This window comes from Salvelinus alpinus, chromosome 26, assembly GCF_045679555.1.
Source record: "Salvelinus alpinus chromosome 26, SLU_Salpinus.1, whole genome shotgun sequence".
NCBI classification, from domain to species: Eukaryota; Metazoa; Chordata; class Actinopteri; order Salmoniformes; family Salmonidae; genus Salvelinus; species Salvelinus alpinus.
The window spans coordinates 7,083,092-7,099,370 of NC_092111.1; the positions used below are offsets into that span (position 1 = coordinate 7,083,092).

At 44.8% G+C, this 16,279-nt stretch overlaps 1 protein-coding gene across 1 annotated transcript in view; it reads right to left on the reverse strand.

Moving 5' to 3' along the window:
- Positions 1 to 16,279, reverse strand: part of LOC139554528 (serine-rich adhesin for platelets-like) — a 71,846-nt gene that overhangs the window by 13,333 nt on the left and 42,234 nt on the right. The window contains exons 5-8 of the mRNA XM_071367388.1: positions 7,176 to 7,223; positions 3,377 to 3,495; positions 1,202 to 1,418; positions 141 to 280 (exon numbers count right to left, since the gene is read on the reverse strand). Coding sequence (XP_071223489.1) covers positions 141 to 280; positions 1,202 to 1,418; positions 3,377 to 3,495; positions 7,176 to 7,223 — 524 coding nt within the window. The remainder of the gene's footprint in view (positions 1 to 140; positions 281 to 1,201; positions 1,419 to 3,376; positions 3,496 to 7,175; positions 7,224 to 16,279) is intronic.

Here is a 16,279-nt window from a genome sequence, read left to right on the forward strand (position 1 = left end):
TAACAGAAGATCGACCTCACAAAACTATGTCATTATGTCGACAAAATAAACAATATAAAAAAATATAATCATCTACTTTCATAAAAGGTTTATCCTTTTCCTCCTGAAAAGTAGTTGGCAGAGCCGACTCTGTTACTCACAGTCCAGCGTTGATGATGATAGAGTTGGCTTTGATGGGGAAGCCGAATATCCTGGCGTCATCTGACGTGTCTCTGAAGGTCACCTTCTTCCCCTCGGCATTCTCCTCTGGGAACAGACTGATCTCTGGCACACTGTAGTCCTGTGGGGGCAGAGAGAAATGTCAAGTATAGTACTTTGACACTAGGGGCTGCTAGTTTCACAGAGAGAAGCGCATTTGTGATACAGGCTCTAACAAAGAGGACGGCATTTCGAGGCAGCAATCCGTAAGAGTGCCAGAGTCTGTCAACACATCTACTGAACCACACCTAATCAGAGTTGCATAACTCTTGCCCTGTGGCATCCATCAACCTGACTATTTGGCTTGAGCCCGTTTTAGTTGCATAATGAGTTCATTTATAATTGCATAATCCGCTTATTAGTAGTAATTGTTATTGGCTATGATGTTGGAGCTGGAAAGTGTTAATGCAGCGACAAGGGGAGTACAGAAAGTGTCTGTATGTCCAGATGTGTTATTGTTTTATGTTGATATTTCTGAGGTAAGTGAAGGGCCACAGTTGAGTCTCAGTTCCTGGTAAGGTCATGCTAGTTCCGGTGGAACTAGGGCAGGGAGAGACGTGGAGTACAACATCGAGGTGAGGACAACAGTTGAAGAGAGAAGAAACCTCTGGGAGGGCGGGGCTAGAGGGGCCCATCTCAACAATATTCCAACTGTAGACGTATCTCTCTCACACACACACACACAGAGACAGGTTCTGGACTGGGCCATGATAATACCAATAGGAGGAACAGACTCAGTTCTTACCCAGCAACAAAGAATCCGCCTAATCGGAAGGTATAAATATATGCTTGTTTGAATTGTATGTGTGCTTTCCAGCTGCAACATCCAGTTTGGGTGTAAAAAAATCTAGCCTGAGCTTCCTGTCTGACTGGATTCGTACAAGAATTTAGAACCCAACATGCCTAAAGCCTTTGGAATTAGCGGCTACTCAAAAAGGCCTGGTTTGAGAAACTATGCTATGGCTTATCATAATAGTAATCTGTGACTTCTTCTTCTTCTTACCCTGACTGCTCTTCGTACTGATCCTATGATGAACCTCCTGGCCGGCTTGGCCTCCACCACTTCTTCTCCTCCCTCCTTCTGCCCGTCCACTCCATTTTGCTCCCGTTGTTGTTCCTCGTCCTCCTCAGGGGCGTCGAAGGGGTAGGTGAGCTCTATGTCCCCCTCGTCCAGAGCTATCTTCTCCCCTTTGAAGTTGGGCTTCTCATACAAGACCCAGCTGAAGAGAGGAATGGAAAGACAGGAAAATGAGAAGTAAGGGTCCATGGTCTGAACAAGATTCATTTGAACACAATGCATGACCTATTTCAGTAGTGATTTAAACAGGCACGGGTGGTGAATATATTGACCATTGCGCTAACAAACAGACACACGAGTAGATCTCTACATTGGCACACGGAGGATGGCACGGGTGTCACTGCCCAAGATATGAAAGGGTAAGTATAAATATCTCTCCAGTTATGCAAGTGTTCACAATATATTGATTCATTCATAATCATGGGTTCTACATGGAAGACATGAGGATAGTCGAATAACCCTTTTAGGTTCTGGATAGCACCTTTTTTGGGGGGGGGGGGGGGGGGGGCTTTTTCTCTCCAATTTCGTGATATCCAATTGCGATCTTGTCTCATCGCTGCAACTCCCCAACGGGCTAGGGAGAGACGAAGGTCGGGTCATCTGTCCTCCGAAACATGACCCGCCACACCATGCTTCTATATTATTATTTTTTTTTATATGATTTTTTTTACTTTTACCCCTTTTTCGTGATATCCAATTTGTAGTTAGAGTCTTGTCCCATCGCTGCAACTCCCGTACGGACTCAGGAGAGGCGAAGGTCAAGAGCCATGTATCCTACAAAACACGACCCTGCCAAGCCGCACTGCTTCTTGACACACTGCTTGCTTAACCCAGAAGCCAGCTGCTGGAGGAAACACTGTACGACTGGCAACCGAAATCAGCTTGCAGGCGCCCGGCCCGCCACAAGGAGTTGCTAGAGCGCGATGGGACAAGGGAATCCCGGCTGGCCAAACCCTCCCCATAACCCGGATGACCCTGGGCAAATTGTGTGCCGCCTCATGGGTTTCCCAGTCACGGCCGGCTGTGACACAGCCTGGGATCAAACCCGGGGCTGTAGTGACGCCTCAAGCGGGGCGATGCAGTGCCTTAAGACCGCTGGAGGTCCCAAACCGCGCTTCTTAACACCAGCCCGCTTAATCCGGAAGCCGGCCGCACCAATGTGTCAGAGGAAACACCATTCAACTGACGACCGAAGTCTGGATAGGACCTTTTATTCTACGAAAGTGTACAGTAATAGGTTGTGAGAGACTATTTTCATTTATTTTAGAGTAGGCAAATTATAACAAGAGGGAGAGACAGGTAGACAGATATGCAAATATTGCAATAGAACATGCCAATATCTTAGTCCCCTCTCCAAAGATCTCCTCAAAAAGGTCACAGCAGCACAGAGAAAGGGATGGGTGTGAGAGAGACGTAAAAGATTCCCTCTGCAGCGCTCGCACCCAGTGCAGGTGATGGACTGCATGCCTTTGATCCATTTCCTAGAATAAATCATCCATTCCCTCTCTGGATTAATAAAATGATTATAGTGTGTATTACTACTAGGTACTTGGTTGAGATCATACTACAACTATCTTTATCATAATTCTATGGATCAGTGTCTGTGTGTCTGTGGATTACTGCTTAAAGCGTGTCCAATTTCAGACATTGGTGTTCAGTTCCGTGTATCTCAGCGGGTGATAAGGGGGCATTCAAGATCTACATGATTTGGCAGCGTTGGAGATACTTTAATAATCTTGACAGGATAGTTTAAATATGGTTTCTTGCTTTGAGGTTGGGCCAAATATGTGGAAGTGACATGTGACACGAGGAAAAAGTGTGACCTTTGATTTTGTTTGCTGCTGGGGGCAGTAAAATATAGGCACCAATGACACTCTCTCTCTCTGTGGCTCTGTGTTTTTTCCAGGGCACATAAAGGTGCTTTGGAACAGGTGATTACATCCATTGTCGATCTGTTCACAACTGACTGTTTGTGTGTGTGTGTCCCTGCATGTCATATACCCATGTGTGTGGGTGTGTGCATCCCCTCAAGTCTAAAGTCCATGAGCAGTTCTAACTACAGTAGTGAGTGAGCGAGCGAGCGTGCATTTGAATACTTACCCTCCCCTTACAACCCTGATCGAGATGGTCTCCTGTAGTTGCCAGGGTGTGGCATCAATGACATCACTCCGCACCTCAATCCGCTGGCCACACATCCCTGGCTGGTCAAAGATGAACATCTAGAAAAGAGAGCACCATTTCATAAGAGATGCTCAACTTAAGCGCACACGGATACTGTACCACGCTCCATCCTCTATCCTAGCATGGACGCTCGATCTGTTTGTGCTTTAGCCAACATCTCTGACGTACATGAAAACGTTCTGATGAAGGCCATTGTAAAAGGGAATGTCAAGCTTTTTAATAGTCGCTCAAATAAAACAACATGTTTTTAAAATGGTGAGCGAGGTTCGCGCCCGTTTCTTTTCTACGATGATGTCATTTTTTGGTTTGCACAGTTGACTCATGTTTGTTGAGCGCCCGCCACTTCTTACTGTATATTAAAGGAACAAACTAATCTAATGACCAGGCTAACTCTAGCCAGCTCTTTCCTCAATTACCGGAGGCAGCAAACAGCAAAAAGAGTGTGACGCAACTTAGCTACGGCGCTTTGTGTCGTTAGCCATGTGAACGTTCAGGTAAGGTATGCTATTGTGTATCACAGCCAGGCTCTTTAATCAGAACCTGTCAGAACTAAATGTCAAGCAAGTCTGTAGGTGCCATGACAAATTCCATGTTGACGGAGAAAAGTTAATTGGAGCATGCAGGAGCAAGCTTGACATTTATCTAGTTTCATAATCTTAATGGCAAAAGGCAAATAGGGCAGGTATGTAGCTAGTGTTACTCAGTGTTGAAATACCACAGTAATTTAAATACCACAGAAATTGTTTGAGCACAGGATCGATTGACTGGAGCACAAAAGCATTGGCACGGCATGGATGTAACTTCTGCCAACGAGGAAGTAATTGTGAATGGCTAATAACGAGAGACTTGAAACTGTAACCAACAATAAAACTAAAACATAAAACATGCCGATCAAGTACGCCCAATGTTTGACCTGGATCCTGACGGACATTTTGAAGAAAAGCGATCAAAGTTCATTCGAGTTGCCTCTTCGTTAAACAAGAAAGAGAGAGGTTTTTGGCATAAACGCGTCGGCCATCACCAGGGAGTGAGCTGCTCATCATCGGGTAAATCAGTGAAACTGGAAAGCAGAAAAAGGGCACATTTTCCCCGGACCCTAGGCTACTAAAATGCCTCGCCTCTACAGCTCTATGCCACTACGCAAATGTGATGATATGCATGCAATGCTTTCTGCTTCCGGTACCTCAGAGCTGCCCAGGTCACCCCCCTCTTTAGTTCACTTTTTGTTCCGGAACCTCCCGATTTACAAATTATGCACTGATTATGATTTGATTTTCTCTCAAATCAAACACTGCAAGTTTTGGCGACCCCTACTCCTAGGTTGGGAACCCCTACTGTAGTATGTTAGGACTATAGTGAATGAACTGGGCTTTCAGGAATATTGTCCAAACCACTAAGTGTGCATTGGAAAAAAGAGAATGGCTTTCTTTCCACTTCCACACAGATGTGATTGATTGATCCAAATGTTCAACAGCCTAAATCGAGAACGATGTTTGGCTGAGTGAATCTGAATGGAATCATACTCATCTCATTTCCTCAGCTCTACATGAGATCGCTCTCCTCATCCTTAATTACTTGCCTTCGGCAACTAACCGTCACTTTGGGGTACGGTGAAGTGCGAAGCCATTAATTCACTTTGATTTATCCTCATTAATCCTAACGGCTAACCTGGTGAAAAACAGCTAACATGGTGGCTAACCTGGTGAAAAACAGCTAACATGGTGGCTAACCTGGTGAAAAACCGCTAACATGGTGGCTAACCTGGTGAAAAACAGCTAACATGGTGGCTAACCTGGTGAAAAACAGCTAACATGGTGGCTAACCTGGTGAAAAACCGCTAACATGGTGGCTAACCTGGTGAAAAACAGCTAACATGGTGGCTGACCTGGTGAAAAACAGCTAACATGGTGGCTAACCTGGTGAAAAACAGCTAACATGGTGGCTAACCTGGTGAAAAACAGCTAACATGGTGGCTAACCTGGTGAAAAACAGCTAACATGGTGGCTAACCTGGTGAAAAACCGCTAACATGGTGGCTAACCTGGTGAAAAACAGCTAACATGGTGGCTGACCTGGTGAAAAACCGCTAACATGGTGGCTAACCTGGTGAAAAACAGCTAACATGGTGGCTAACCTGGTGAAAAACAGCTAACATGGTGGCTGACCTGGTGAAAAACAGCTAACATGGTGGCTAACCTGGTGAAAAACAGCTAACATGGTGGCTAACCTGGTGAAAAACCGCTAACATGGTGGCTAACCTGGTGAAAAACAGCTAACATGGTGGCTGACCTGGTGAAAAACAGCTAACATGGTGGCTGACCTGGTGAAAAACAGCTAACATGGTGGCTAACCTGGTGAAAAACCGCTAACATGGTGGCTAACCTGGTGAAAAACAGCTAACATGGTGGCTGACCTGGTGAAAAACAGCTAACATGGTGGCTGACCTGGTGAAAAACAGCTAACATGGTGGCTAACCTGGTGAAAAACAGCTAACATGGTGGCTAACCTGGTGAAAAACAGCTAACATGGTGGCTAACCTGGTGAAAAACAGCTAACATGGTGGCTGACCTGGTGAAAAACAGCTAACATGGTGGCTAACCTGGTGAAAAACAGCTAACATGGTGGCTAACCTGGTGAAAAACAGCTAACATGGTGGCTAACCTGGTGAAAAACAGCTAACATGGTGGCTAACCTGGTGAAAAACAGCTAACATGGTGGCTAACCTGGTGAAAAACAGCTAACATGGTGGCTAACCTGGTGAAAAACAGCTAACATGGTGGCTGACCTGGTGAAAAACAGCTAACATGGTGGCTAACCTGGTGAAAAACCGCTAACATGGTGGCTAACCTGGTGAAAAACAGCTAACATGGTGGCTAACCTGGTGAAAAACAGCTAACATGGTGGCTGACCTGGTGAAAAACAGCTAACATGGTGGCTAACCTGGTGAAAAACAGCTAACATGGTGGCTAACCTGGTGAAAAACCGCTAACATGGTGGCTAACCTGGTGAAAAACAGCTAACATGGTGGCTGACCTGGTGAAAAACAGCTAACATGGTGGCTGACCTGGTGAAAAACAGCTAACATGGTGGCTAACCTGGTGAAAAACCGCTAACATGGTGGCTAACCTGGTGAAAAACAGCTAACATGGTGGCTGACCTGGTGAAAAACAGCTAACATGGTGGCTAACCTGGTGAAAAACAGCTAACATGGTGGCTAACCTGGTGAAAAACAGCTAACATGGTGGCTGACCTGGTGAAAAACAGCTAACATGGTGGCTGACCTGGTGAAAAACAGCTAACATGGTGGCTAACCTGGTGAAAAACAGCTAACATGGTGGCTGACCTGGTGAAAAACAGCTAACATGGTGGCTAACCTGGTGAAAAACCGCTAACATGGTGGCTAACCTGGTGAAAAACAGCTAACATGGTGGCTGACCTGGTGAAAAACAGCTAACATGGTGGCTAACCTGGTGAAAAACAGCTAACATGGTGGCTAACCTGGTGAAAAACAGCTAACATGGTGGCTGACCTGGTGAAAAACAGCTAACATGGTGGCTAACCTGGTGAAAAACAGCTAACATGGTGGCTAACCTGGTGAGCAGTCATCCTTCATTACATCTCAAAAAAAAGGTCGCAATGGGACATTGACCTTTACTTCAGGACAAATTGTATACTGTAGGACAAAGACGATGTTGTTTCACAGTCAGACAGACACTCACCTTTCCTGGCCGAGGGTTGAGCTTTCCATGTTCTTTCTCCTTGGTGAGCTGCAGACACACAGAGAAAACAGCCATCTAGTCATGTCATACTTTATCAAACCACGATAAATAGTACATAGTTATCTTACCTAATCTTTTAAGATGAATGCGGTAAGTTGCTGTGGATAAGAGCGTCTGCTAAATGACTCAAATGTATTTTATTGGAGAAAAAAATGAACAGTGCATCACTAGACTTTCTACAGTATGTCATGTTTAACTGGTCTTGGACAACACATTAGGGATTGGAATCTAAATAGTTAAACATGCCAAACCTCAAAATATCTCAACTACTGCAGCAACAGTACCCAAACAACTACAGAAATGTTCAATCTAAAACCCCCAGCCACCCTGTCAACCCGTTTTGCAATTACTGATTAACACACACAAGGCCACCCATGTCCCAATACTCCCTGAGAGAATGCAAACATCAACTTCACATTGAGAGGCATGAGACAGACAACAACAAACTACTGTGTGTGTGTGTGTGTGTGTGTGTGTGTGTGTGTGTGTGTGTGTGTGTGTGTGTGTGTGTGTGTGTGTGTGTGTGTGTGTGTGTGTGTGTGTGTGTGTGTGTATTTTTGTCAACACAGTTAACCATTCAAAAGTGGGAATACTCTTTGCAGTGATTTACTACCGTTGATCTATTTCACCTTATTTCAGCCAGTAGGACACACATGCCTAACAATTTCAGCATTCCTTCGTCTAGGAGAACGGGTTCTGAGGAAGACGCGGAGAGGGGAGCGGCCATTTTGAAAGCACAACAACCTCTCTCCCAGAGGGAAGTGAGAAAGATGCATTCGTGTGTCATTTGTTCTCGTCTCACCAGACCTTGACATTCCTTGGCTACACCTGTTTCTCAATGACATGTACTAGTGGCATGTAGTTGGAATGCGATGTGTCCACACTGTGGTCTGTAGTCCTTCACCTTTCTGGATGGACAGGTAGAGAGTTTGTGTTTGTTTTGTGTGCGTGTGTGTGTGTGTGTGTGTGTGTCTCTCTCTTTATGTGCAAGTCATTAGGGTATCAACTGTCTGCTTGACTCTTTGCAGTAGGAACTCATAGGAAATATCCTCTACATCTCTTTACACTCTGTAATCAAAGATGGTATGAAAGTCCATCCTACTTCCTGGATCATATCCAATCCTGTTTTTGAATGGCCTTCATAATAACATCATCGAATTCATAAACTCGGGCAATTAATATAAGTACAATTCGATTCGTATTAGTGGATTAATTTACTTCAACCCAATGCCATCTATGAAGACTTTTGTTGACAAAAAGAAACCACTTATAGAAAACCTTAATGAAAGCCATCAGGTAGAAGTAAATGATTCCCTGAATACAAATGGAATTTTACATATATCTTATGTGAACACATTTTCATAAATCTGAAGACAATCTTGAAGGCCATTCTAAAATAGCATGGGACATGGTCCAGGAAGTAGGAAGGACTTTCATATCATATTCAGGTCATGAACAGAATTTGTTGCTGCTCCAATCTACACATTGCTTATCCTGTCATGTCTGTCTAGTAAGACTTGCTGCCTTTCCAGTGCACCCTGAAACGTTTGTGGCTAAATGAGTCTTGAACTATAACAAAGTGGCCCTCGACTCCATTCAGCTTGAGCATTCAAAACAGTAACAGGACACCGGTCGACTTCACTTGAAAATGAGCCGAGGGGAGGATTGAGCCACAGCTTAAAAGACCTCCGATACTACCTTGGCTTTGCCATTGTCATTTCATAGGGAAAAGCCCCCCCCCCCCCCCCCCTCAATTTTGTCACTCTGCTATGTCACAAGTTACAATGCTTCAGGGCTTCACAAAGACAGGTAGGATCAGAATGACTGTTAGACAGTCTTCTCTAGTCTAAGAACCCCCACCTCCATCTCAGGCGCATGTTTGAAATGTAATAGCCTATTTCAAATCCCAACATTGGAACAACAAAAATAATGTAATTAAGTGCATTGGAAGATTATAAGGAAAGAAAGGTTCACGCTCTTTTGTTCTCGCATCTTGGCTTGCTGAGGGAGATGCCTTTCCAGACTCAGTGAGCCATAGTCAAGAGAGTCTTGTACGGAACGTATTCAAAATGCTGCAGGTGAGTTGTGTAAGCCGGAAGTCAACTTGTACAGTCATTAAACACACAACGTGTATCTGTGTTGTCTTTGGGGGTAGGAAAAAAGTGACTGAAACTGCTGAGAGACGAAGTGAGCAGTCCCACAATAGAGGGATCATCATTTAGTGTCCTCAGCTGTCTGGTTACGACACAGCGCTGCCAAGGTCCTTTTGTCAAAGGTGATTGAGTGCTAGTTACTGCGGTATTTATCGAGATTGTTTATGTGCGGAGCGTGCCTTTTCAGTCTGCGACAGGAAAATAGTTGTAAAGGACACTAGTCCATGCTAAAGACAATTGACCTGCATAATTCATAACACATACTGCTCTTTCCATGACAGACTGTCCCAGGTGAATCCAGGTGAAATCTATAATCCCTCATTGGTGTTACCTGTTAAATCCACTTCAAATCAGTGTAGATGAAGGGGAGGAGACAGGTTAAAGAAGGATTTGTAAGCCTTGAGATATGGCTTGTGTGTGTATGTGTGCCATTCAGAAGGTGAATCGGCAAGACAAAAGATCAGTGCCTTTGAACGGGGTAGGATATATACAGCCAAAAGCAAACAGGAAAACGCTCATCCAGAGGCGGTGCTCCGATGGCTGGTGACTTTAATGCAGGGAAACTTAAATCCGTTTTACCTCATTTCTACCAGCATGTTAAATGTTCAACCAGAGGCGAAAAAAACTCTAGACCTCCTTTACTCCACACACAGAGACGCATACAAAGTTCTCCCTCTCCCTCCATTTGGCAAATCTGACCATAATTCTATCCTCCTAATTCCTGCTTACAAGCAAAAACTAAAGCAGGGAGCACCAGTGACTTGGTCAATAAAAAAGTGGTCAGATGAAGCAGATGCTAAGCTACAGGACTGTTTTGCTAACACAGACTGGAACATGTTCAGGAATTCTTCCGATGGCATTTAAGATTACACCACATCAGTAAGTTCATCGATGACGTCATCCCCACAGTGACTGTACGTACATACCCACACCAGAAGCCATGGATTACAGGCAACATCCGCACTGAGCTAAAGGGAAGAGCTGCCGCTTTCAAGCAGGCAATACAGGACTAAGATTGAATTGTACCACACCGGCTCCGGCGCTCGTCGGATGTGGCAGGGCTTGCAAACTATTACAGACTACAAAGGGAAGCAAAGCCACGAGCTGTCCAGTGACACAAGCCTACCAGATTAGCTAAATTACTTCTATGCTCGCTTCGAGGTAAGTAACACTGAAACATGCAGGAGAGCACCAGATGTTCTGGACGACTGTGTGATCACGCACTCCGCAGCCGGTGTGAGCAAGACCTTTAAACAGGTCAATATTCACAAGGCCGCAGGGCCAGATGGATTACCAGGACGTGTACTCCGACATGCGCTGACCAACTGGCAAGTGTCTTCACTGACATTTTCATCCTGTCCCTGACTAAGTCTGTAATACCAACATGTTTCATTGTCCCTGCGTCCAAAAACACTAAGGTAACCTGCCTAAATGACTACCGACCTGTAGCACTCACGTCTGTAGCCATGAAGTGCTTTGATAGCTTGGTCACGGCTCACATCAACACCATTATCCCGGAAACCCTAGACCCACTCCAATTTGCATACCGCCCCAACAGATCCACAGATGATGCAATCTCTATTGCACTCCACACTGCTCTTTCCCTTCTGGACAAAAGGAACACCTACGTGAGAATGCTATTCATTGACTACAGCTCAGTGTTCAACACCATAGTGCCCTCAAATCTCATCACTAAGCTAAGGACCCTGGGACCAAACACCTCCCTCTGCAACTAGATCCTGGACTTCCTGAAGGGCTGCCCCCAGGTAGTAAGTTTGCCGATGACAACAGTGGTAGGCCTGATCCCCGACAACGATGATACAGCCTATAGGGAGGAGGTCAGAGACTTGACAGTGTGGTGCCAGGATAACAACCTCTCCCTCAACATGATCAAGACAAAGAAGATGATTGTGGACTACAGGAAAAGGAGGACTGAGCACGCCCCCATTCTCATCGTGCAGGGCTGTAGTGGAGCAGGTTGAGAGCTTTAAGTTCCTTGGTGTCGACATCAACAAACTATCATGGTCCAAACACAACAAGATAGTCGTGAAGAGGGCAAGACAAAGCCTATTCCCCCCAGGAGACTGAAAACATTTGGCATGTATCCTCAGATCCTCAAAAAGTTCTACAGCTGCACCATCGAGAGCATCCTGACTGGTTGCGTCACAACCTGGTATGGCAACTGCTCGGCCTCCAACCGCAAGGCACTACAGAGGGTAGTGCGTACGGCCCAGCTTCCTGCCATCCAGGACCTCTATACCAGGCGGTGTCAGAGAAAGACTTCAGCCACCCTAGTCATAGACTGTTCTCTCTGCTACCGCACGGCAAGAGGTACCGGAGCACCAAGTCTAGGTCCAAAAGGATTCTTAACAGCTTCTACCCCCAAGCCATAAGACTCCTGAACAGCTAATCAAAGACCTACCCAGACCCCTCTTTCACGCTGCTGCTACTCTCTGTTTATTATCTATGCATAGTCACTTTAACTCTACCTACATGTACATATTACCTCAACTAACCGGTGCCCCCGCACATTGACTCTGTACCAGTACCCCCTGAATATAGCCTCACTTTTGTTATTTCACTGCTGCTCTTTAATTACGTGTTACTTTTATTTATTTTTCGACTTAACACTTATTTTTCTGCATTGTTGCTTAAGGGCTTATAAGTAAGCATTTCACTGTAAGGTCTACACCTGTTGTATTCGGCGCATGTGAAAAATACAATTTGATTTGATAGTTGTTGCCAGACACATCGGTTTTTCACGCTCAGTTACCCTTGTGTTTCAAGTCCACCACCCAAAGGACATCCAGCCAACTTGACACAATTGTGGGAAGCATTGGAGTCAACATGGGGCAGCATCCCTGTGGAACGCTTTTGACACCTTGTAGAGTCCATGCCCCGACATATTCAGGCTGTCCTCAAGGCAAAGAGGGCAGAGGGGGTGCAACTCAATATTAGGAAAGTGTTCATGTTCTCAGTGCATAAGAGTTATATAATGACTATAACCCACACAATAGTAGTGAGACATCAGTATGTGATGTTAAATGAAATACAAGGCATAGGTCCACACGGCAAAATGACATTTTTACCGAAAATTCATACAAGCCGGGACGGGCAGATCTTTCCCAATCTATCCCCAATGAAAGCAGTGCAGCCAAGCCTGAATTCAAGCAATAACGACACAAATAGTTAAAAAATATATATATATATTATAACTGGATTATAGCTTCCATCCAAACATCATGAATGATATATATTCATGTCATAGTCACCAGTCAACTCCATTACACACAAAAGTTACTTCAATATCAACCAGTAAACGCCAGCAATGCCAGTTATTCGACGTCTGTCTTAATGAGTGTTAGCACGCTAATAGCACACCCTGCACACAAACATTTCTATTTTGAAGGGGTATGCAGTAGGTTGATAAAATACAACATACTTTGGTGATATTGTTATCTAACCTTTATTTAACTAGGCAAGTCAGTTAAGAACATCTTATTTACAATGACGGCCTAGGAACAGTGGGTTAACTGCCTTGTTCAGGGGCAGAACAACAGATTTTTACCTTGTCAGCTCGGGGATTCGATCAAGCAACCTTTCGGTTACTGGCCCAACGCTCTAACCACTAGGCTACGCTGCCGCCCCGTATCAGACGTTTCAAATAAAAAAACATGAGTTGGGACACACCCAGAAAAACAATTTATTTGGAGGTGCTGACTAACGGCGAATAAACTATAAAAATAAAGTCGCACACTCCATATATAAACTCCCAGTAATTTATTGGGTAAGGCACAGTGATGCCGAAACGTTGGTGTTTTACCCAATAAATTACTGGGAGTTTCTATATGGAGTGTGCGACTCTATATTTTTATAGTATCAGACATTTCAAACATTCCCAGCTAATGAGAAAAGTCATGGTATTTCATTTAAGAGAATTGACAAGATTTAACAAGGCACCCTTGGGGCTAATTTGAATGGACGCCAACGGGAGATTGAGGGATTTTAACATCTGTACCCTAGTACAACCCATGTGACTGCAGTGAATGTGACTGAGGGACTATGGAAAAACACTAAGAATACTGCCTGTCACCAAGGCAGTACCCCAAGGCTCGATTCTAGGCCCCACGCTCCTCTCAATTTACATCAACAACAAAGCTCAGGCAGTAGGAAGCTCTCTCATCCATTTATATGCAGATACAGCCTTATACTCAGCTGGCCTCTCCCTGGATTTTGTGTTAAATGCTCTACAACAAAGCTTTCTTAGTGTCCAACAAGTTTTCTCTGCCCCTAACCTTGTCCTGAACACCTCCAAAACAAAGGTAATGTGGTTTGGTAAGAAGAATGCCCCTCTCCCCACCGGTGTGATTACTGCCTCTGAGGGTTTAGAGCTTGAGGTAGTCACCTCATACAAGTACTTGGGAGTATGGCTAGACGGTACACTGTCCTTCTCTCAGCACATATCAAAGCTGCAGGCTAAAATTAAATCTAGACTATCGTAATCGCTCCTCTTTCACCCCAGCTGCCAAACTAACTCTAATTCAGATGACCATCCTCCCCATGCTAGATTACAGATACATCATTTATAGATCGGAGGTTAGGGTGCTCTCGAGCGGCTTGATGTTCTTTACCTTTGGCCATCAGATTTGCCACCAATGCTCCTTATAGGACACATCACCTCACTCCATATTCCTCTGTAAACTGGTCATCTCTGTACGCCCGTTGCAAGACCCACTGGTTGATGCTTATTTATAAAGCCCTTTTAGGCCTCACCCCCCCTATCTGAGATATCTACTGCAGCCCTCATCCTCCACATACAGCACCCGTTCTGTCAGTCACATTCTGTTAAAAGGTCCCCAAAGCACACATCCCTGGATCACTCGTCTTTTCAGTTCGCTGCAGCTGATAGACTGGAACGAGCTGCAACAAACACTCAAACTGGACAGTTTTATCTCAATCTCTTCATTCAAAGACTCAATCATGGACACTCTTACAGACAGTTGTGGCTGCTTCGCGTGATTTACTGTTCACTCTACCTTCTTGCCCTTTGTGCTGTTGTCTGTGTCCAATCATTTTCGTACCATGTTTTGTGCTGCTACCATGTTGTGCTGCTGCCATGTGTTTCTACCATGTTGTTGTCATGTTGTGTTGCTACCGTGCTGTGATGTCATGTGTTGCTGCCTTGCTATGTTGTCGTCTTAAGTCTCTCTTTAGGTAGTGTTGTGTTGTCTCTTATCGTGATGTGTGTTTTGTTCTATATTTATTTTATTATTTTTTAATCCCAGCCCACGTCCCCGCAGGAGGCCTTTTGCCTTTTGGTAGTCCGTCATTGTAAATAAGAATTTGTTCTTAACTGACTTGCCTAGATAAATAAAAAGGTAAAAAAAAAAAAAATGGTTGTCTTTAACTATAGTACAGCACATCCCATTCTTTACGTCTCTGTCCCCGTGTCTCTGATTAATTGAGCGAACGCTCGTAGGTCCAGGACGATACCTGTATGACGATACTCTTTAGTATCGTGGCAAGGAAACAAAACACGAAGCAGATCTGACTTCTTTATGAAAACAGCCCTAATGTTGGAAACAAACATCATTATGTTGTCATCCAAAGTCACATGTATTTATTTTCCAAGCTATAGCTCACAATATTTTACATACAGCAGGTTTTTAAAAGGACAAAAGAGTTTGGTCTGCTTGGTGTTGCGATACTGGCACTGTCACAGCCCTAGAACGCTGTCACTTCCATCATGTACCCACGCCTCTCCACCTCCCGAGTGTCAACCTCCAGCCAAGCACTGCAGGCTGGAAATGTGCTTACAGATTACATCTCGCAGGCTCAGCACGATACGTTCAGACTGTGCACAGACTTGTGTAAGAGAGAGATGAACGGAACAGCGGGGGAAAGACAGAAGACTTAATCATTTCCCACCTTCCACCACCCTCCCTCCCTCCTCTCCTGGGCCAGGTTGTCGACTCAGCTCTGTCAGATCCAACAGTAAGCAAAGGTCAAAGTTGAGGTAAACGAAAGATGAAAAGACGAGGTGTGTCAGCCCAAGCAGGATTCGATCGCTGGGTGGATAAGTGCTGCCGAGAACAGATAACACTGTGCCAAGATGAATTATGCCCCTAATGCTATCTGGATGGGTAGCTTTTATTCATGTCATATATGTACAGACATACATGTACAGTGTGTCCAAGGCCTGTTGCCATAGACACATCTTATTAAGATCGTGTATATTCAAATTCCCCAGAAACTCAAACCGTTGTGTTTTGATAGGTGTGTCTGTGCGTGTGTTGGACTTTCTCTTTCACGCTCCCTTCTCTATCTCTCCTTCTCTTGATGTCTCACCCTCCCTTTGCTTGTCTCTCTCTCCATCTCACCCTCCCTTTTCCTCTCTGTTGGCAGAAGGAAAGCAGGATGAGGCTGTAAAAGCCAACAGTGGGCGGGGAAAACAGTCTCCAAACACTTGCCCGGCAACACCCACATGATAACAGGCCACTCACTGTACCTGTTCTGGTGACTTAGCGTTCATGTAGGTCAGGTAGCCACCAGCATTACAGGTTACTGAACTGCCCTTGTGACTTCTGTCCGAATTCTTAGCTGAGATCTAGGCTATGCATGCCCAGAAACTCTTGCATAAATCATAGATCAATGTCAACTTGAGTTCCCCATGTGGATCTCACATTCAGATGTATATAAGGATTCGACCTATTTAACTGAGGTCAGTTCCATTAAGGAGCCAAATCACACGGTGAAAGGGTCAATAATAGTCTCAGTGACAGAAACATGAGCTGCTCAGGTCTACCTGTGGCCTGAGGGGAGGCAGGGTTATTAGATATCCCGACCAGCACACAAACAGAACGCGCGTGCACTGTGCCAACTCTGCAAAAC